General features: G+C 49.8%; 11 protein-coding genes across 11 annotated transcripts; 6 read left to right on the top strand and 5 right to left on the bottom strand.

Annotated features, from left to right (window-relative positions):
- Nucleotides 1-505: 505 nt before the first annotated feature.
- Nucleotides 506-2259, top strand: N7510_009134 (uncharacterized protein; the record flags this gene model as incomplete). Its single annotated transcript, XM_056981059.1, has 4 exons — nt 506-988; nt 1048-1114; nt 1170-1784; nt 1832-2259. 4 exons carry the CDS (start codon nt 506-508, stop codon nt 2257-2259), a joined length of 1593 nt encoding a protein of 530 aa, XP_056831268.1.
- A 1057-nt stretch (nt 2260-3316) lies between these two features.
- On the bottom strand, nt 3317-4528 carry N7510_009133 (mitochondrial 37S ribosomal protein mS35; the record flags this gene model as incomplete). The annotated part of the gene is made up of 2 exons (XM_056981058.1): nt 3317-3918; nt 3970-4528. The coding sequence occupies 2 exons, from the start codon at nt 4526-4528 to the stop codon at nt 3317-3319; spliced, it is 1161 nt and encodes a 386-aa protein (XP_056831267.1).
- A 169-nt stretch (nt 4529-4697) lies between these two features.
- On the top strand, nt 4698-5419 carry alg13 (N-acetylglucosaminyldiphosphodolichol N-acetylglucosaminyltransferase catalytic subunit ALG13; the record flags this gene model as incomplete). Its single annotated transcript, XM_056981057.1, has 3 exons — nt 4698-5040; nt 5092-5230; nt 5284-5419. 3 exons carry the CDS (start codon nt 4698-4700, stop codon nt 5417-5419), a joined length of 618 nt encoding a protein of 205 aa, XP_056831266.1.
- A 487-nt stretch (nt 5420-5906) lies between these two features.
- N7510_009131 (actin-related protein ArpA) lies at nt 5907-7154 on the top strand (the record flags this gene model as incomplete). The annotated part of the gene is made up of 3 exons (XM_056981056.1): nt 5907-6674; nt 6728-7042; nt 7092-7154. 3 exons carry the CDS (start codon nt 5907-5909, stop codon nt 7152-7154), a joined length of 1146 nt encoding a protein of 381 aa, XP_056831265.1.
- Nucleotides 7155-8196: 1042 nt separating this feature from the next.
- Nucleotides 8197-8591, top strand: N7510_009130 (uncharacterized protein; the record flags this gene model as incomplete). The annotated part of the gene is made up of 2 exons (XM_056981055.1): nt 8197-8277; nt 8334-8591. The coding sequence occupies 2 exons, from the start codon at nt 8197-8199 to the stop codon at nt 8589-8591; spliced, it is 339 nt and encodes a 112-aa protein (XP_056831264.1).
- Nucleotides 8592-9269: 678 nt separating this feature from the next.
- Nucleotides 9270-11302, top strand: N7510_009129 (fatty acid transporter protein; the record flags this gene model as incomplete). Its single annotated transcript, XM_056981054.1, has 3 exons — nt 9270-9719; nt 9790-10181; nt 10255-11302. Coding segments are annotated over 3 exons (1890 nt in total), but the record flags the coding sequence as incomplete, so codon positions are not given.
- A 1259-nt stretch (nt 11303-12561) lies between these two features.
- Nucleotides 12562-13050, bottom strand: N7510_009128 (DUF3602 domain-containing protein; the record flags this gene model as incomplete). The annotated part of the gene is made up of 1 exon (XM_056981053.1): nt 12562-13050. The coding sequence occupies one exon, from the start codon at nt 13048-13050 to the stop codon at nt 12562-12564; it is 489 nt and encodes a 162-aa protein (XP_056831262.1).
- A 240-nt stretch (nt 13051-13290) lies between these two features.
- Nucleotides 13291-13786, bottom strand: N7510_009127 (uncharacterized protein; the record flags this gene model as incomplete). The annotated part of the gene is made up of 2 exons (XM_056981052.1): nt 13291-13501; nt 13743-13786. 2 exons carry the CDS (start codon nt 13784-13786, stop codon nt 13291-13293), a joined length of 255 nt encoding a protein of 84 aa, XP_056831261.1.
- A 287-nt stretch (nt 13787-14073) lies between these two features.
- N7510_009126 (uncharacterized protein) lies at nt 14074-14646 on the bottom strand (the record flags this gene model as incomplete). The annotated part of the gene is made up of 2 exons (XM_056981051.1): nt 14074-14352; nt 14611-14646. The coding sequence occupies 2 exons, from the start codon at nt 14644-14646 to the stop codon at nt 14074-14076; spliced, it is 315 nt and encodes a 104-aa protein (XP_056831260.1).
- Nucleotides 14647-15304: 658 nt separating this feature from the next.
- Nucleotides 15305-16165, bottom strand: N7510_009125 (uncharacterized protein; the record flags this gene model as incomplete). Its single annotated transcript, XM_056981050.1, has 2 exons — nt 15305-16024; nt 16076-16165. The coding sequence occupies 2 exons, from the start codon at nt 16163-16165 to the stop codon at nt 15305-15307; spliced, it is 810 nt and encodes a 269-aa protein (XP_056831259.1).
- A 3046-nt stretch (nt 16166-19211) lies between these two features.
- On the top strand, nt 19212-20151 carry N7510_009124 (uncharacterized protein; the record flags this gene model as incomplete). The annotated part of the gene is made up of 4 exons (XM_056981049.1): nt 19212-19558; nt 19622-19780; nt 19832-19902; nt 19976-20151. 4 exons carry the CDS (start codon nt 19212-19214, stop codon nt 20149-20151), a joined length of 753 nt encoding a protein of 250 aa, XP_056831258.1.
- Nucleotides 20152-20420: the final 269 nt, after the last annotated feature.

The following is a 20420-nucleotide window of genomic DNA, read 5'->3' as shown; positions in this document are numbered from 1 at the left end:
GCAGTATTCATGCATGCATATGACAATACACACAAATCGTATTGTGGGGTGGCTAAGTCGGGATTAGTCTATATCAACAAACCTAGAGCACTTCAAAACTAAACATTCTGAATTCACTACCTTTATGTTGTCGCCGCCCTAGATATTGATAGATGCTCTTTACAACGAATAGGCTTCCTGCATGAAGGCTCCATTATCTCTAACTAGTGAGAAGCGGTTTTGGAAAGTTCCGCTTTGATGCATGGGAGACAATAACGAGCATAGATGTTCACTGCAGGAAATGGGATAGTTGCCTCTACTTGAGCAATTCACCTTCGCTTATCTTCCCTCTTCTTCTCTTCCTTCTTTGCCCTCCCTCTTCATTCTCCCACAATCGCACTTCTTCTTCTTCTCAAGCCTCTCCATTCTTCACATTTTTACCTCTCTGTATCCCTACCGATTCATTATTACCTCTTGATAACACATCCGAGCTCCTGGCTGATCAGACGACGATCCTGTACTCATTATGAGCACTTCAAACCGTCCTACGTACTTCTGCACCCGCCCTACCGGCACCCTGACTCCACTCATTGCGATGGACGATCTGCCCGATCATGTCCATATTCATGGCGTCCCGCGCACTATAACTGTTGCGGAGACCCATGGCATGACCAGTTGCGGCATTTCGATGGCTCGCAATGAGGCCTGGGTTATTGAAGACCTCAATATCCTTGCGAATCGCACCTACATTACCTCGGAATCCCTTATTGAGCTGCAGCGTCTGCTCAACATTATGATCACTGACCCAAATACCACCCCGAACCTGCGTGCTGCTGCCCAGAGCTTCATTTACCGTGGCATTGATCCAACCATCCCCATCGAAGGCATTCCCAATGCCAACAACATGGCTGTGGCTCTGTCCAACGCTCCCGCTGTTCAGTCCACCGATGCAAATGGTGGAACTGGTGGCGGCAGTGCCACTGGTAGCGGCAGTGGAAATGGCAAGCACGTAAGTCTCAAACAGCCCAATATCTTGAGATGACTGCCTATCTGACTCCAATACTGCAGCACAACAGCAAGAAGGAGTACTGCTCGTACTGGATCCGCCACGGCGAGTGCGACTACCAGCAACAGGGTATGTATACTCACACGCTCTGTGCTCTCTTTTTCACTAACACTCAGTCTTGCAGGTTGCCTCTACAAGCATGAGATGCCCACCGACCTGGCCATGCTGGAGCGTCTGGGCCTTCGTGACATCCCACGTTGGTATCGCGAGAAGTTCAATGTCCACAGCCTCCTGGGCCAGGGTGGCCCTCGTGCTCCGAGCCTGACCAACGAGCAGCAGAGCAACGTCAAGGCGATCGAGTACAACCAGCAGAACGCCCCTCAGAGCCCGCCTCAAACCACCTCGCAGGTTATCACTGGGGATATCGTCGCCCGAGCCATTACGAGCGTTCGGAAAATCACCAATCCCCAGCCTGCTCCGGGCGCTGGAATGATGCAGGTTTCCACTGCTCCTCCAATTGCTCCATTTAATTCCAACCAGCACCATGCGCCCCTCTATGTCCATACTGGACAGCGTGCTGTGAGTGGACCTGCTTTCGCCAACATCTCGGCTGCCGGTCCTCCCCAAACCTATTCTGATGGCTCCTATCCTAACGTTGACCACTTGACCAAATTTGATCTGCTGACAGATCTTGATGAGGAGGGGCATCCTACTTACGACCATGGCCCTGCTCACAGCAACTATGGAGGTTATCCTGGTGGCGCTACTGCGTCGAACACCCGTTTCTTTAACAATGACGGTATGCCTCATCCATTTTCTGGCGGTAAGGATCCTAGACTCTAACAGATAGAGACACAGAACACTACACCCCCACTGTCTCCCAGCCCAAACATTGGGAGAAGCGCAACTGGCGCGGCAGGGCGCGTCGTCTGTGGGACAACGAGACGAACTCTTCCAACGGTGGTGTGCAGATCAAGGATAATCGTCTCGTCGACCCATTCCGATCCCGTCCCTACTACTACCGCCACCGCAAGGTCGGCACTCCCACTGATGGCGCTCAGTCCGTTGGCTCTCCCGAGCCTCCGGAGCATCTCAATTCCCCCATCAGCGAGCTAGTTGCCGATAGCGAGCCTCTTGACCAGAATGAGGTGCTACACCACTGGGGTCTGATCGGTTCCCGTCGCCAGCATTCGAAGCGCGATAGCAATGCCACGATAAAGCCTGGTTCTTCGGACTTCTGTCTCATGGATGGTTCTTCCACCAACTCCAAGTAGGCGGATCGGAACATCATCACAACACACCTGGGTGAATCTCTCGATGCATCTCTTTGCTTTTGTCAATTTTTGCCTCCATGTCGGGACATGGCTTTCTTCTCTTTCGACATGGGACCGGGTTGGTATGTGCCAGTTAATTAAAGAAAAAAATATACCGACCCTCTCTATCAAAACTGGCAACACCTAATGAGGACCCACCCAATACAATAACGATCTACTGGTGCATGGTGTAGCGATTTAACACATGAATGATGAAAATGGAGTTGACACGGAACATGGACGGCACTTGTTGAAAGAACGCTTATCCTTTTTTTGGCGGTGCGTTGCTCATGCTTGTTGAAGGAGGAACGGATCTTTGACTTTTTCTTTTGTTGATCTTCTTGCCTTTTTTTGTATCTTCTGCTTTTTCTATGGTCTTTTCTGCCCCTTGTTTTTTCTTCCTTGTCGTTTTTGTTCTTCCCATGTTGATTCCTCTATGTTTTGACGACCATTCACATGGCACAGGATGGAGGAGGGACTTGTCCAGGTGCTTCTTGTTCACAGGGAGATAGGATGTCACTCTTCAGGTTCTGGGATAGTGAATGAGCTACTTAACTGGCTGCCGCTGATGAAGGGATAGTTGTGTTCTTTGGGACTTGATTGGCCTTGATGTCTTGATTGTGACCCTATCTTGATACATCTGTCCTATTGACTGCTGGCTTGGCCGGGACTTAGGTTAACAACACAAAATTTTGCTCTTCTTTATTTAATTGTGTCTCTTTTCCTTGTAGATTGTAGTCTTGCCAGTAGACTGTAGATGCATCGGATACCAGGACTCCATGCAACCCTTGATTCCACTAGGGCCTGTATACTTGCATAAGTTTGGTTCAAGATTGTTCAAGCGTAAAAGCATTTACATTTATGTGCACACTTCCGGTGAACATGGACAGATATGATTGAATGAAATAATGAGTATAGTACATTTAACAAATGAAGCGGATAGACTTCCTGAGATATGCGCCAGCCGCAAATGTCTAAAAACCAGCTATCAAATACACAGCCCGTACACCTACAGCTCTCACCGACGAACCGGTCGCTGTGCACGCGATCCGCCAACCTTGACCGCGACCTTCTCACGTTCCGCATCAGCCTTGGCCTTTAAAGCAGGATTCAAAGACGGCAGGGTCCGGATAGCCTCTTGGAGAACAGCTTGGCCATCGACAATGGCCTGCTGCTCCTGCTCCAAACTCAATCGCTCCGCGCGCCGTGCCGCCAGCTGTTTCCGGCGCTCTTCGGTCATCTTCCACGATTCTGGGAACTGTGGCCGGACCTTGGGCTTGTGGTGACGCAGATCGAGTGGCACGTCTGCGAAGGAGTCCCCTTCCTTGGCCTCCTTGATAAGTACGTTGACCACATCCGCCAAATACCGCTTATTCTGTGCGCGCGAGCCGAATTTCTCGCAGGACATTTTCACAATGTCCGTCTGCGGGTTGTAGCGCGTACCCACTAACTTCAAGAAGGTCTGCCGCTGGGCCTCGGTGAGGTACTTGGGTGCCAGGTCCTGGGAGGCGAGTTCCACAACGACCTTGTGCTCGGCGGGATGTTGCTCGCCCAGGTATGTGGTGTAGCGGAAGCGGAGGATGTGGGTGTTAGGAGGCAGAGTAAAAGGTTTTGCGAGTTCTGTTCAGGTTAGCCGATTGCCGCTGGAATGGGAAGGGCAATTCATCTTACTGCTCAGCATTGGCATATCCCATGCCGTGATGCGGGCATATTCTCGCATCTCGCGGTGCAATTCCAATTCCGCATGGGCCATCGAGGTGATTTCGTCGTCGTGGATCTCCTCGTCGCCGTCCTCCACCTGGGCGAACTCGTCATCGTCATACTTGGCCCAGAATCCACGCTGTTTGGTCCGAATATCCTCGAACCGTAGATCCTCTTCCTTCTCAATGTCGCGGACTTTCTTGTCTAGCTCCGCAAACATGGCCTTCCGCTTGCCCACGTCGTTGAACTCTGCCACCATGTTGCGGTTCTGCTCATCAAAGGCGGCTCGTTCTTCCGGCGACATCATGTCATACATAGACCGCTCCCCTTTGGAGAGCCGATCGGGCGAGTACTCGGGCATTGAAGGGAAATCTTCTGCTTGAGGATCTGGGGGTGGCTGTGGCACGACCGGGTCTTCGGGCATAAAGCGGAAGGGAGAGGCTGAAAAGTAGCGCGTAGCGGTAGTCGTTGGGCCTCTGCAGGCCAGCAGACGAGCCGGGCGGCCCATTGACCGCAGTGGTAAGGCCATTGTCTGCGTGAAGGAAAGAACGACCAGCGACTGATGTTTTTCCGGGAATATAGTCACGTGGGATACACGATCACGTGTGCTCTGCGCTAACCGCTTGTATGATAGACTGTTATCAACATGTGACTGGCTGCACTTGTCTCTTCTTCTTCTGCTTCTTGTTCTCAGCATCATGGATGAAATGGACCACGACCTGAAGCCCAGCATGACCAAGCACTGCTTTGTCACCGTTGGAGCGACCGCTTCGTTCACGCAGTTGTTGACCCACGTTGCGACTGATGATTTCATCCAGGCCCTGCGACTGCACAACTATACCCACTTGACTATCCAGTATGGTCCGGACCTGGTTTATGTCTCCGAATTCATTGACCGCCACCAGACCGCCACTGCAAGCAATGGTGTCATCAAAGTCAATGGCTTCGATTTCAAAACGGAGGGCCTGGCTCAGGACATGGGCATGGCCAAACCCTGCCCTGCTGAGAACCGAGTCGGTGGGATGATTCTGACGCACGCTGGTAAGGACGGGCACTCATGCTAGTATTGCCCCAAGCTGATGATTGTGATAGGTACTGGCAGCATCCTCGAAGCTCTGCGACTGGGTGTGCCTCTGGTTGTGGTTCCAAACCCAGACCTCCAGGACAATCACCAAATGGAACTGGCCCGTGAGATGCACCGACAGGGGTATGTCGTTGCTGCTGCTGCCGAGTAAGTCGCCCTGTCATTCCAAGCTATGAATGCTTGAACTAACAACGCCCCAGGGAATTGTGTCCAGCTGTCCGCAAGGCCGAGGATCTCCGACTTCGCCGCCCTGGCTGGCCACCAGTTGAAAATGGCCGTGGTCCGCGACCTTATATCCGCGAATCCTTGAACGACGAGTTGGGATTCCTGGACTAAGCAGGATAGTTTCTCTAAGAAGGATGGTGTCTCTACGCAGATTGGTTCCTTCCCAGCAAGGTGGTTCCTTTCAATTTATCTCGACGACTTGATGACTTTATGACAGCGCATTGGCATACCAGGGCCTCATTCTAGCGGTGCAATTTAACAATTTGGGATTGTCTTTGACTTCTTTTCTCTCTGAATAATGCCACTTTCCCCTCGGTATCGCAATTGACACATCATAAAATAGTAGTGTGTAGAGTATACAACCGGAGCAGCATAATGGGCCATCCCCATTGGCCCAAGCTCCTTGTTGACACCCGAGCGCGACGAAAACCAACTCCTGAACTGCATCGACGCCCCATCACCGCCCACCGAAAACCACCGTCCATGTTTCACTAATCCTCGCCCAATCCCTCCTGTGATACTCAGCGCCCCATTCTAGGCCGAGTGGCCACCACACACTCCGCGCACCTCGCTCACCCACACCCCCTCTCCCCGCGCAATGGCTGAGGCAACCCTGCACAATGTGCCCATTGTCATCGACAATGGCAGCGGAACAATCCGAGCCGGGTTCGCAGGCGAGGAGATCCCGTCGTGTTACTTCCCCTCATTCGTCGGCCGTCCCAAACACCCTCGCGTGATGGCCGGCGGCCTGGAGGGGGACTCGTTCATCGGCCAGCGCGCACAGGATCTCCGCGGTCTGCTGAAGATCCGATACCCGCTAGAACATGGAATCGTCACCAACTGGGAGGACATGGAGTCCATCTGGCACTACGTCTACGAAAACGAGCTGAAAACCCTTCCCGAAGAACACCCCGTGCTCCTGACCGAGCCACCGCTCAACCCACGCGCCAACCGCGACATCGCTGCCCAGCTCATGTTCGAGGCCTTCAATGTGCCCGCCCTGTACATGTCTATTCAGGCCGTGTTGTCGCTCTACGCATCTGGTCGGACGACCGGTGTGGTACTGGACTCAGGCGATGGCGTCTCCCACGCCGTGCCCGTGTTTGAGGGATTCGCGATCCCCAACAGCATCCGGAGGATCGATGTCGCCGGCCGCGACGTCACGGAACAACTGCAGGTGCTGCTGCGGAAGGCCGGGCATGTGCTGCACACCAGCGCCGAGAAAGAAGTGGTCCGCATGATCAAGGAGAAGGTGTGCTACGTCTCGCTGGACCCGAAGCGCGAAGAGAAGGAGTGGATAAGCAGCTACCACAAATCGGATGCCAAAGCGGTCGACTATGTCTTGCCCGATGGACACAAGATCAAGGTCAGTCTTACTTGAATCGTTCAGAGAAAACATACTTATAGTTTGCATTATAGATCGGCCAGGAACGCTACCGTGCCCCCGAGATTCTGTTTGATCCAGAACTCATCGGCCTCGAGTACCCCGGCGTGCACCAGATTGTCCAGGATGCCATTGCCCGCACAGACCTTGACCTGCGCAAGTCACTATACCTGAACATTGTGCTCTCGGGCGGCTCGACATTGTGCAAGAACTTCCCCGACCGGTTGATGCGCGAGATCAAGCGACTAGCCGTTGAGGATATGAAGATCCGAATTTCTGCGCCTGCAGAGCGGAAGTACACCACGTGGATTGGCGGCAGCATTCTCGCCGGCCTCAGCACGTTCAGAAAGGTATGTTCGCAATCCAGCAGTACTATCGCACTGTGCTAATCAGGAACAGATGTGGGTGAGTGCGGACGAATGGCATGAAGATCCTGAGATCATCTTCAAGCGATTTGCTTAAGACTCCCCGACGGCAAATGGTCGGATCCATTTGTTTTCTATACTCAATCATCACGCGCCATCGCGAAATGGCGACACGCTCCAACCTCTTTTTCATACCTACACCCACTACCTCATGCATCATTGCATACAGCTCCATCGCAGCATTGAGGGCCATCACGCCATTCTCAATTCTATCCGAGTCGCTTGCGCACCCGCGACTTTTGATACCCCTCGTATTTCTTCTTCCCTCTCTCTGTCATTCCCCTTCCCACTCCGGCTCTCCATGTCTTATTACACGATACATTTTACTCTTGGTCTTTATGAATTGAAAATCTGTGCAAATACTTTCTTTTCTTTCATGTTTGGTTGAATCCGGATTTTTGTATACAGTGAGAATGACATTGCAGCTTGCACATAGATGCCATTGGATATACTCGAGACTAGTACATCCAATCACCACTTACTTCCGTACGGTACTTATGGTAGGGTGACTCGGTTTAGGAGATTACCAAGCTTAATCGTCTTGAGAGATGTCCACCCGCCACGCTGCAACTATAGGCCGCTCGCCTCCAAAGGCCTACGTTGTCTGCGCTTATCTCTTCCATATATCGGCAAGGGTATCTTTTGGGGGGGTAGTTTTCTGACGGGGGCTGCCATGCCATTCAATTATCACGGTAAAGGCGCCTTGTAGTACACGCTCATTTGCCTGATCGGGGTTAGCTATGAGAAAGTCCAATCTGAAGGGATTTGCGTAGCCCCCAACATGCCCCCAACATGCATAAGTTGAAGCTGAAGGGGGCTATAATTCACAGATTACACGATCCTGCATGTCTCTAGCACGTTTCGGCATTTTTGCTCACCCTATGAAGGGCTTGGCGAAGGATGAGTGAAACACGTATGGTATTCGCCTATATAATCTGCAAGATCCCCAGAGGAGTGACAATCTTGGAACATACACGTACAACCCGAATATTCTCGCTTCCAAGATTATAGTAATGTGACCACCCCTCAATAATATGGCCAGAAATTAATACTGACCGGGACTACTCTAGGCCGAACTCATGATGAAGTACTCGACTGCCCTGACCCTCGCTCTCGCCTCCGCGGCTACCGCCGACTGGTCCCTCTACTGCGGCGATTCTGTACGTTTGATTTAACATTATAATTGTAGACTGATAAGTACTGACTGCCCACGTAGTGCTCCGGCGGTACTCTCGTTGCATCCGGTTCGGATGGTCAAGGCGCATGCACCAGTCTCGACGGGACCTACGATTACTGCTATATTGAGGCTGAGTCCTCATACTCTCCAGATTGGTGGAAGGCGATCTTCTTTGAGAGTGCTCTCTGTGAAGTCAATGACGATGAATCTGGAATGCACGAGAGTAGTGGGCTGTTTAATGGCGGTTGTACTGATGCTGGCTCCTGGACTTCTTATAATGTCGTCGTTAATGCTTAAGCTTCGCAACTCGCCAGATTTCAGTCTTTCTTCAGTCTGTATTACAGGTCATTGTCTGCTTTCAAATGACCAAGGGCGTTATCTAAGAGACAAGAATGAGACGCAGATATCTGCCGCCGCCGGATAGCCAGCGTCGTTGTCATGTTAATGAACCTGAACTGAGGCATCGCAGTGTTGATATCTGTAAAGAGAGAGTAATAGAAACTTATGCTAGCCTAAATATAGTGTCTTCCCCAGTCAACTCTGATCGCTGGGGACAAAGACATTTTCCGCTGAGCGTGGAGTATGTCCCAGATTAGGATGGAGTTATGTGGACTTTAAGTTCGAATATGGGTCTTCAGCAAGCTTCACCCCTGAGACGAAATGCCTTTTCGTTATTCATCACCCGATCGACATTGCATTGGTGTGAGCATGGTATCTCGGCCCGAGGAAATGTGAGAGCTGTCCCCGCGCAGTCTTTGGATCATTGGAGATTACAAGTCCCAGTTTCTTGTGCCGTTCTCCGCAAAAAGAGGGGTTACTATTACCAGACTCTAACTTGCTAAGAACTCTTCTCTGTAAGAAGAATAAACCAAAAGAAAAGGTGAAATATATTCGAACAGGTTCATCATGGCAGGTAGGCAAGCAGAAGCAACATAACTACCGATTAAGATATAACTGTTCTTGTCTCGTACAGGAACAATCGCTGCCACGGCTCTAGGATCTCTCACCCTCGCTGGGTATCTAGATGCAAAATTTCACATTCGGAACGACATCAGGGCCCTTTTCTTGAGCAACAACCCCAGTGCCGGACAAAAATATGTTGCTCAGAAAGTCAAAGAGGACAGGATGCTGTTGTACCATGTTCTGGAAGACCATGCCGCAAACCCCGCAATTGCCAACAACATGTTCCTGATATACCCGACCGATGGTAGAACCTGGACATATAAGCAATTTTTAGAAGATGTCAATAAGGTCGGCAACTGGTTGTTCGAGGAGCTGGGAGTGCGAAAGGGGGAGATGGTCGCTCTCGATGGACCCAACAGCCCCGAGTATCTGATCATGTCGTTTGCGATTGACTCGGTCGGGGCAGTTCCATGTTTTATTAACTACAATCTGACCAGCCAGTCCCTAGAGCATTGTATCAAGGTACGTACCTTGTCAAGTTACAACAATGGATTGGTTACAAGTGATTTGGAATGTTGACTGGTTCTTTTAGCTGTGCGAGGCTAGATATTGTTTGGTGGACGAAGAAATCAGACATCTGACTGAGCCAGTAGCACCGAATCTCGAATCGTGCAGCATGGTTTATTACTCGCAGCAACATCTCTTATCACTGCCCTTTGGCACGACTCCACCCCCTGCAGAACAACGCAGCAATATAACTCCGACTTCGCCCAGGTTACTGATGTTTACCAGTGGTACTACTGGGTTACCTAAGGCACTCGTCAAAGCTACATCTTACGAAACCTACAGTGGCCTCAGAACTGCTCGTTACCTGGGCCTGAAGCCTACGACGCGCTTTTATACCTGCTTGCCACTTTTCCACGGGGCGGCGCATTCATTGTGCGTAACGGCTGTTTTACATGCCGGGTGCACTCTCATTCTCGGGTAAATATTCTCCAATCAACTATGGCTGACGACATATCCCTTCTTCTGAGGCTGATTCTGACAATATATTCAGAAAAAAGTTCTCTCATTCCACCTTTTGGCCGGAAGTCGTCACACACAAAGCGGATATTATTCAATATGTTGGAGAGCTATGCCGATATCTTCTTAATGGCAAACCGAGCCCGCTTGATCGACAGCACAGCGTGAAGATGGCCTGGGGCAATGGCATGAGACCTGATGTTTGGGAGCCCTTCCGACAGCGGTTTGGGATCCCTATCATCCACGAACTCTACGCCGCCACCGATGGGATGGGTACGATGTTTAATCGAAACAAAGGCGAGTTTAGCCGGCATGCCATTGGTGTCAGGGGCCTTCTTTGGAACATGATCAATGGCCCCCGTGAGAAGATCGTGAGAATAGATGTGGACACACAGGAGATGCTTCGGGATCCGAAAACAGGATTTGCAATGGAATGCGCCCGAGGAGAGGCAGGGGAAACCATTCATTGGATTGATCCCACAGCTCCGCTGGCAAGAGTTCATTTCCAGGGGTACTATAAGAATGAAGAGGCGACCAAAAAACGCTTCATTCGGGATGTTTTCCAGAAGGATGACATGTGGTTTCGGTCTGGTGATATGATGCGACAGGAAGAGACAGGCTGCGTCTATTTTGCCGATCGTCTCGGCGATACCTATCGATGGAAGTCGGAGAATGTCTCTACAAATGAGGTTTCCGCTCTTCTAGGCCAGTTCCCAGGAATCGCCGAGTGCAATGTCTACGGGGTTCTGGTCCCCAATGCAGATGGGAGAGCCGGGTGTGCAGCACTTGTGCTTTCGGAAGATGTGTTAGAGGATAACTTTGACTTTAAAGGGCTGGCAGATCATGCCTTGGCGCTGATGCCCCGGTATGCAGCACCTGTTTTTTTGAGACTCACGTCCGCTTTGGGGTATACTAGTACTATGAAATTGCAGAAAGGTAAGTTGAGACAGGAGGGCTGTGACATTGAAAAGGCCGAGGCTGCGGGGGATAAGCTGTACTGGCTGCCTCCCAACCAAGCCAACTACGTTCCATTCACATACGAAGAGTATAGCAAGATCCAGAAAGGACAGATCCAGCTATAGAGTCGGTATTTTACTTGCTTGTGGTTAACTTGATTTGGTAAATCAGCATTAATCCTACATCCTTTTTGTATACTCCTATCCCCATATTTCTTACCCAGTGTCAGGGCCGGGGTGTGACACTGCGGTACTGCTGTATACATGGGTCCTGGGCATGACAAAGCTGAACCTCGTCACAGTGATCCTAACACCTGGCTTGTGGCAACAGAAATACAAACAATAAAAATTAAAAATAAAGACCAGAAAAACAGGTTCAACTTACGCACATGACTTCGGTCTTCGCGCAAAAATATCACTCAATACTGATGTGCTCGGCGCGGCTGGCGCCGCATATCCCCGGCTACAACCGTGCCATCCACAAACAACACCAGATGTCGCCATTACCACGTCAGAATTTACGCAAGCGATTTTCTCCTTCATTCGTTACGAGACACAAAAAGAGTTTGCATGTTCAATAGTTACAGCCACCGAATAGGCAGCATGCAATAATCCATTAGGATGAGAAACCATAAGCTAGGAAGTAGTAGCTAATGGCGCGATATTGGGGGAATATGTAATAAAAGACATCATCCAAAAGGAAAACCAGGGAATGATACACGGAGACTCCGGGTGACGATGCGACAAGAAACCGAGAGCAAGAGTCTAGCACTAGTAGTCGTGGCGCAAGCGATCCAGCGGAGAAAAGGAGAAACCACCCGATATCCTGAGAACGGAAAAGTACCCGACAGACAGACGGACTGCGCGAGGATACGGTGTTGTTGGTGTTGATGTTGTTCCGAAATGGAAGAGAAAAACGCCGGGTTCTCATGACATGATAGTTGATTGGAGTGAGGAGATTTCAATGTCCAATAAAAGCAAAGCGGGATTAAAAGAGAAAATAGCAGAAAACTCGGTGAGTCAAGAGCTGAGTTGCAAGGTTGATCTTGTTCTTGTTGTTGAAGACATGATCGCCGAGAACATGGGTATTGGGCGATACACGCGGTGAAAAGACGGGGTGTAGTAAGGCCGGTGATAGGTCTTCGCCTGCTCTCCGCTTCTCCTCTTTGTTTTGTGTCTTTGTTCGGTCCGGAATGGGAGTGGCTCCCACACGGTGGCGAGACGAGGACGAAGAAAACAAAGAGAAGAGAGAAAACCCTGCTGAGAAAATCGAAAAGGTTGAAAAAGAACACGAACTTTTATGGGGGTCGTTATGTATGTCGTGGTCATCATGAAAAAAGGGCAACGGAGCCCAACAGATCGTAAGGGTGGTCGAAAGAAGAAATTTAGGCCATGCCCTTGAGCTTGCCCCAGCCCTTCTCCAGGCCTCTCCGGGCCTTCTGGGCAGCGCGATCAGCAGCCGAGCCACTACTGCTGGCAGTGGCAGTACTGCCAGCGGAGAACTTGCGGCTCAGACTGCTGCTGCTGCTGGAATCGTCAAAGATCATATTCCCCGCGCCGCCACGGCCGACGTGATAGACCGGCGCGGCACGGCGGAGGTCACGCTCGAGCTCCTCGTCGAAGCTAAAGATGGCGCGCTCGCCGGTGCTGTGGACGTTGCCGGCGCCCCCACGGCCCGTGATGAAGGTGGCTGGGGCGCGCGAGTCGAGACGGGTCAGCGAGGCAGGACCCGTGGCGGTCTGCGAATTAGTCGTCTTGGTGTTCTTCAGGCTGACGACGTTGCCTGCACCCCCGCGGCCAGAGTAGACGGCTGGGCGGGTGGTGTGCGGCACCGAAGGGTGCGGCTCAATGACACGGTAATTTGTCGATGGCATGATGATGGTGATAATAATGAGAGACAGTCAGGACTGCTAGTGAAGCACAGGCTATAATATCCAGGCCATGTGAGGCAGGGAGTGTGTTGCAAAGAATAGAAGCCAACTTGACCTTAAAAAATCTGTTGCCGTGACACACGGCGGGTCCAGGTTATATAGTTCAGGTTTCGCTGGGCCAGGCACACCCACGGGTCACACGCGGTGGAGTGGGTTTGCAGCGAGTATTTTTCATCGACCAATTCACGTCAGGAGACCTACCGCATGCGGGCTAGCGGGGCGGGCGTTATACATGGCTGCCGAGGGCACTCGCTGGTCGATCCCGTCTAGAACACACCCACCCCGACTCCCTCGCCCACGGTCATCTGACCCGGCGTACGTAACAGAAACACCGCCGGGCCAACCAGCATTTCCATTACCCCCAGAAAACCACAAAAACCACTCACCGCATCCACTCTTGCATCATCTGTTAACATCTGCATTCTGACATTACTCGCCATTGTCCGAGCACGTCAGGCGTCTATGGCATGTCGAGAGAGATGGCGACAACGAACTATACCACGATATCAACATCAATTGCGACAAAGCTCACGGACACAGCGAGAGTAACAAAGAATGACCCCATTGTGGCATCCTGCGGGCTCATCCATCCCCCTCCCAGTCGATCTGGTCTAGGGCTCTCGCTAGTCCCGCACCGTACCTGGCCGATCAATGAGGAGCACTGGCCTGCCGTGTCCATGAGAGGCTATGACGACAAGGGGGGTGGTCCCGCTCAGTCCAACCTTGGGACTGTCGAGTAGAAAATTCTGCCGCTCACGCGTGCTGAGTGGCCAAGAGGTCCGTGGCCGGGGTGGCCAGCCAATCACGCTGTCTGCTCGGCCATCGTCTTCCCCAGATTTTGATTTCTTCCCCGGACTCCCGACTCGCTTTGGGTGCGAATGTCCCTTACCCCATCGCCGCATTCTCTTCTCCTGGAATTGTAGCCGAGGAACTTCCGCTCAGCTGACGAAGATTAAGCATTCTGGACTACGTGTTCGAATAGTCTCTCCCTTCAGCCCCAGTCTCGGCATCTTTTGTTTGTCGGGGTGGGGGTTCGTTCCAATCTGCCACATTCCCGGAAATCCGGTGCTGAACCTGGTGACCGGCACTGGCACTGAGGCGAAACACGAGCGCAGTGCACTGACACGCCAACAACGTGTCTCGGACCAAGATTCCGCATTCTTCATCCCACGCTGCATGTCCAGCGTCATCACACGCCCTCGCCGATGCAAACTGGTGGAGTCGGTCGCCCAGGAACCAGGTTGGCTCACCATTAGATAATAGCGTCTCTGCACCGCGCCCCAGCATGACACATGATTATCGGTGCGATGGTCGAGACCACCGGCACGGCCTACCGGGAAGAAGGCGGTTCAACAAAAAAGGCTCATATGTAGTCCCGAGTAGTCAAAGCACGGCCCATCATTCTTGATTTGATGATGCAAGGGTGCTTGGAACAATCGCTTCAGGTGTATGCCTATGGCGTGATCAATTTTGCACGGCCTTTGCGGAACCTGGAGGACGTACGTGTAGCATTGAGAGGTCTGGGACCGGATTCGACATCGCAGATGCGGTCAGATGCATCACACATACCATAACGAAAAGATCAAGCACATTTCTATAGTACATACTGTGCACTGGCTCTGTCGATCTTTGGCTAACGTAGTAAATTTTGATAAAGAGTATTTTCATGCACTTACGAGGTCTGACTGACGCATGTATTACACCTCACGCAGATGATGAAGGCGAAGAATTCATTTTATCAGTTCCTTATGTCGTCTGCCTAATTGCAATGACTGGCGTATCGGAAACTGGATGGTAACCCGAACTCTGTAGGACTAGGGGTTACTAAAAATGGAAAACAACTAGCCTAACATAGCAAATTCACGCTACATCATTGTAACCTGCTTATTGCTGATTGCTGATTGCTGATTACCGACAGATGAAGAATTGGCAACTTCTATACCTGCACACAAATCTTTTCCACATCGTCTATTACCTGTCCGAGGTTCTTCTTGTCTTTTCGAGTCGGAACCTCGGTAAATGTTTCCAAGTTTTAGATAGACTGTACATCTGATCATTGTTATCAGAAATTTTGACTGTAGCGCTATAGTTTATTTTGGTGAGCGTGGTTGAAACGCAAAAGAATAAATAACAGTGACCTTGTCGGAATGCCAACAATTTTTTTCGAAATAGATCACAGGAACCGAACGCCACGGTTCTACAAAAGCTCTATGATGAAATCATAGTAGTTGAATTTCGGACCTGTAAAGTATATATCTCGAATTTTTCCATCCTTCTCATCAATCGTAGGTTTTAACGCATCGGTTTGAGATTTGTTTATAGTCATATTGATTTTCAATCGGAGGTTTTTTTCTTTTGCTGCCTCACGCCATAGATTCTGAAAAGAGCTCTCATTATGCAGAAAAACTGTTTTAGCAGCATCGTGACGAAGGGGTTCCTCTCCAGCCTGGAATGAACCAATTTGAGATCCCATAATAAGGCTGCCAGGTTTCTTCGAAATCAATGAGAAAATGCGGTCAATCGCAAGCAGTTGAGTATGCCGGTTCATTAGGTGGAGGAACATTGCAATGTGTATGATGTCGAAGGTCTGCTTATGTTGAAAGAGCTTACCATGGTCGTCAAAGAAATCCGCATCAATGAAGCGGTTGAACATTGTATCTTTGTCGTGAAAAAGCGCAAAACCAACCTCCAGAAGGCTACGTTCATAATCACAGCCTAGAAGTTGATCAGCTGGCACACCATCAAAGATCAATTTCCGGATATCCTGTCCGAAACAACAGCCGAGGTCGAGAAATGTGTGGCCGTTCTTAAGGCGTGACAGTAAGGCTGGATACTCGGGTAGTGCACAGAGTCGAAGTGTCAGAAACATGAATGCTCCGATGCATGGATATGGCATGATATCCCACGCCTCATCCCTCTATAGAGATAATTTAGTGTTGGTGGAGGGGTCCATTTGCCAATAACGTACGATAGAGTATATATGCTTTTCCATGTCATTTTTCGAAACACCAGCATAATGTTCTAGTAACTCAATGCTCTCCGGAGCCATAGAGGGCATTGTCGGATGGTACCACGAGACATCCCGTGATCTTACAAGTTGTTTTATATTCACGTTCAGATCCGACATTGCGACGACACAACTGCAGCCAAGGCGCAAATTATAGGATAAGTAGATGCATGAAATGGGTAAGTTAAGTATCCTGCTGTTGTTTATTTATAAAATAATTGGGTTATACAGCTAACACGGTAGCATACTTCGATGCCGTCAATATTCGTCATCGAATTACACTGCAAGCAAGAGGGCCAGAAAAAATATATAGACATCACGGGTTATTCGATTTCATTAGAGCAGCCACCAGTAACTTCGTATTGATGAAATGGCAAAGTTTGAAACCTTTTACTCAACGCAGTTAACGCCCCACTTAGCTTTCTGTGGTTCACTTCAAACGCATTTTGGGGGGGGAGCTTCTTGCGTTGAGATATGATGTCACCACACGTTGATCAAAACGAATGCATTTAACAAAATGGGATTCGCGTGTACCTATGTTCAATATTTAATGGCTTGGGAAGTTTCTATTGACTTGGAACTTAAATAAACGTCTCGCTAACATAAGGTTAATACTTAGGCTGAATTGTAATCGACGCTGTGATTTGTCTAGTTGTCTCGCAATGTCTCTTCCTAGAAAGAAAGTTCTGATAATCGGGTGTTCAGATGATGGCCTAGGCGGTGCCCTTGCTATCGCTTTTTAGGATGCTAGCCTATACGTGTATGCTATAGCTCGCGACCCTTCTAAAATGAGCGAGGTGAAACTACATAGGATCGAAATACTTACGCTAGATATATAGTCGTCTAACTTAGTCGCCGCCTACGTTAACAAAGTCTTTAGAAAACAATGCCAGTAGAGGTTATAGTATGCTATTTTCGGATCTGTCTATTCCAGGGGCAAAGAGGTTATTCGATCTTAACGTAAAGTCTTATTTTATGATCGCCTAGGCCTTCTTACCGTTACTTTTACTACTTTAGGAACGCAAAGACGTCTGTAACCACTTATAAATTTGCTATTATTCCACACACGTCGACAGCTTTTCAGGCTTGTTATCCTTAATTTGCCAAGATCCTAGTCCGACTTTTCTGATATCTTCTTCACGGGGGAGATTCCAAAGGAAATATCCCGTAGGACTCCATTGATGTGATCCAACTGTACTATTGTAAGCACAGACAGCCAATTTTGAACGGCAAGGATCAGCTAACACAATTGACCCTATCTGGACTCGTGTGATATCAATTTTGCGCTGGAGTGGCCGACTGGCTCAAACTCCCGTTTCCGCCATGGTTAGCCGTATGGCCCTAAGAAGAGCGCAATGGCGGCACATTTTCGACCACGGCAAGAACAGTCGACTTCCTGTCACTTAGGACCAACACGTCCGAGGATGACCAGAACGCGCAACCTTGGACAGCGTTACACCCGGCAAATTTGACCTGCAGCCATCCAATATTCGCCGTCCCGTAAGTCCCTGCATCCTTCTTAACCGCGTTTACTAGACGTGAGGCGAACTCAACAATGATAGTACAGTAAGCGTGGAGAACTGACGCCATTTGTTTACAATTTCGACTCTTTTTTGGGAGAATACACCTCCCATCTACCACCGCCTTTTCCACTCCCAGAACCTCCTCCTCCTCCTTCCTCCTGGTCTTGCTCGTCACTGTCTCGTTTTGTTCTTGTAGTTCTTCTCTTCGTAAATTTCCTAATCCTCATTCTTCCACCCTCGCCCCCTGCGCTGTCGCGTTCTTTTCCTCCCTCGCCTCCTTCCACCTCCGAGTCCTCATCTATTTCCTCATAAATTTCCTCGTCACATCTCCCACTTTTCTTCTTACGATCCCTTCTTCCCCCCCCTCCCCCTCCCCCCCCCCACCACCTTTCCCTCTTCCCCTTTCTGCTGCGGGAGTTGGCATAGAATCTTTGCCTTCGGTCTTCTCGCTCATTTTATCAATTTGTCTGTCAGAGGTATCTCGAGCCCAGTCCGAAATGCGCTCCCTACAAGAATAACCAATCCCGTTATCGGAGATCTCAGGCATAAGAGAATCCATTAAATCGATGCCTGGGAGCGACTTATAGCACTCGTAGTCTGCTTTATGATCCAATCGTGTCGATAATCTCTCCATCAGATCCGCCTCGAGATGCTGACCGACGGGATTGAGACCGTTCTTGATGTCGTCCTTACTCAGGTTTCTGGAGCTGATGGGGTCTTCATCAAGTGCAAATAGTGGACTTTGCGGGTACAATTTGAAAAGTGCGTGTGCAACGCAATGATCTTAATCAACAAGGGAAGGATTCCCAAAAATATTTACTAGTGTTCGATGGGGCAAATTCTGTGATGCTGATAAACCAAAGCGAATTCGCCACACTGGCACTGGAGCTCTACATTTCAGAAGTAGTCTTCAGATTTAGCTCTGTTGTGTCCAACCAAACAATTGCGGTCGGCAAACTTGCCCATTATGTTGGAATTTCTCTCTACGTGAGTCAATTTGACCATCTCCTTGTCGGGCGTATGGCCAGATGGAATGCGAAGATTGTTGCTAACAGTTACTGGCCATCGACATCGTGGGGGAGAAGTGGAGAGAGCTTTTCGCGAAAATGTATGACGTACGAAAATTTGTGGAGAGTCGAGCCGTGGATTTACTCATGTCGTTCTTGTCTTTACGGGTCTAAATTTAACGAAATGGGCGTCGATAGGGTGGCATCTTGAGCAGACAGCGTCGATGATACCCACATGTTGCACCAATAATGCTATACTTTTCACAAGGCGGTGAGCGTACCATGCCTTTTATTGCCCAGTCAGAACGATGAACGCATACTGACTCAACTAACTCGACTTAAGATGATGTTATGTGGAAGTTTAAATTCGGTTTAATTCCATTAACTAATTGCATTCGGAACACCTTCAAGAATATGGTCGACTACATGCAGACATGACCCCACATGCGGGTTTATAAAAGACTTAACGGTCGTCCGCAAAGAGTTTAGAACCATGCAACTCAGATCTTCCTCAAATTAGACGAACATTGTTAGTTCAACTACAATTCTTAAGATCCAGGAAGCATCATGGCTCTATCCGGAAAGGTTGCCCTCATCACTGGTGGAGTCAAGAACCTCGGTGCCCAGAGCGCTCTCCAGTTGGCTGGCGTCGGTGCCAACCTCGCCCTGCACTATCACTCCGCTAGCGGCAAGAATGACGCCAAAAAGTTGGAAGCAGAGCTAAAGAAGAAAAAACCCTCCATAAAGGTTGCCTTTTACGACGGCGACCTAACCTCTGCCGCGGCTGTAACCAAGCTCTTTCAGGATGTTCTCAAGGACTTCGGGCACGTCGATATAGTCGTCAATACAGTGGGCAAAGTTCTCAAGAAACCTATAGTGGAGATCAGCGAGGAAGAATATGATGCCATGTTTGCGTATGCTGCTTCCAATTACGAGCTCTTCTTTGGAGATAGAAGGTATGCTAACGAACTGAACAGGGTTAATTCCAAGACTGCATTCTTCGTTCTCAAAGAAGCTGCCGCCCACATATCGGACGGGGGTAAGATCATCACCATCGTCACTGCACTGCTGGGAGCATTCACGGGCTTCTATACGTCCTACGCCGGAAGCAAAGCTCCGGTTGAGTACTTCACCCGGTAAGTTCCCTGTGCTATCTTTGGAGAACAACCCAACCAATATATTGGCAGAGGAGTTTGCAAAGAGCTCCAATCCCGTCGTGTCAGCGTCAACAACGTCGCCCCTGGCCCAATGGACACCCGTAAGTCTTCTTCACGTGTTTCTACATACACATTCGAAAATCCACATGTACTAAAACATTCCATCTTCGTTAGCTTTCTTCTACCCCCAGGAATCCCCCGAGGCGGTGGCATTCCACAAATCAAGCGCCATGGATAATCGCCTGACTATGGTCGAGGACATTGCCCCTATTATTCGCTTCTTGTGCACCGAGGGTGCTTGGATTACCGGTCAGACTATCTTTGCTAACGGTGGGTATACTACTCGTTGAGCAGTCAAGAGCCACATCAAGGCCGTCACCTCCAGTGATTGCGTCTATACGTTCTATAAAAATCTCCGTTTGCGGGTTGATGGTGTGTATTGCCCCCGCTCCCCGTGCTAGTGTTAGCCTTTCGTAGGAGAGATCGATAGCAATTATCGCCTTAAGAAAATACTTCTCTTCCTGCACAAGAGTTTTGGTAGCCATAATAGCGGTCAATCCCACTCCACCCATTCCGAATACAGCAAGATATCGGGTTCCTCCTTATAATGACCACTACC

This window comes from Penicillium lagena (genome assembly GCF_028827675.1).
Source record: "Penicillium lagena strain IBT 129212 chromosome Unknown utg000006l_segment0_segment0, whole genome shotgun sequence".
NCBI classification, from domain to species: Eukaryota; Fungi; Ascomycota; class Eurotiomycetes; order Eurotiales; family Aspergillaceae; genus Penicillium; species Penicillium lagena.
Note: the sequence above shows the minus strand (reverse complement) of the source record. Positions and strands in the feature narration are given on the sequence as shown.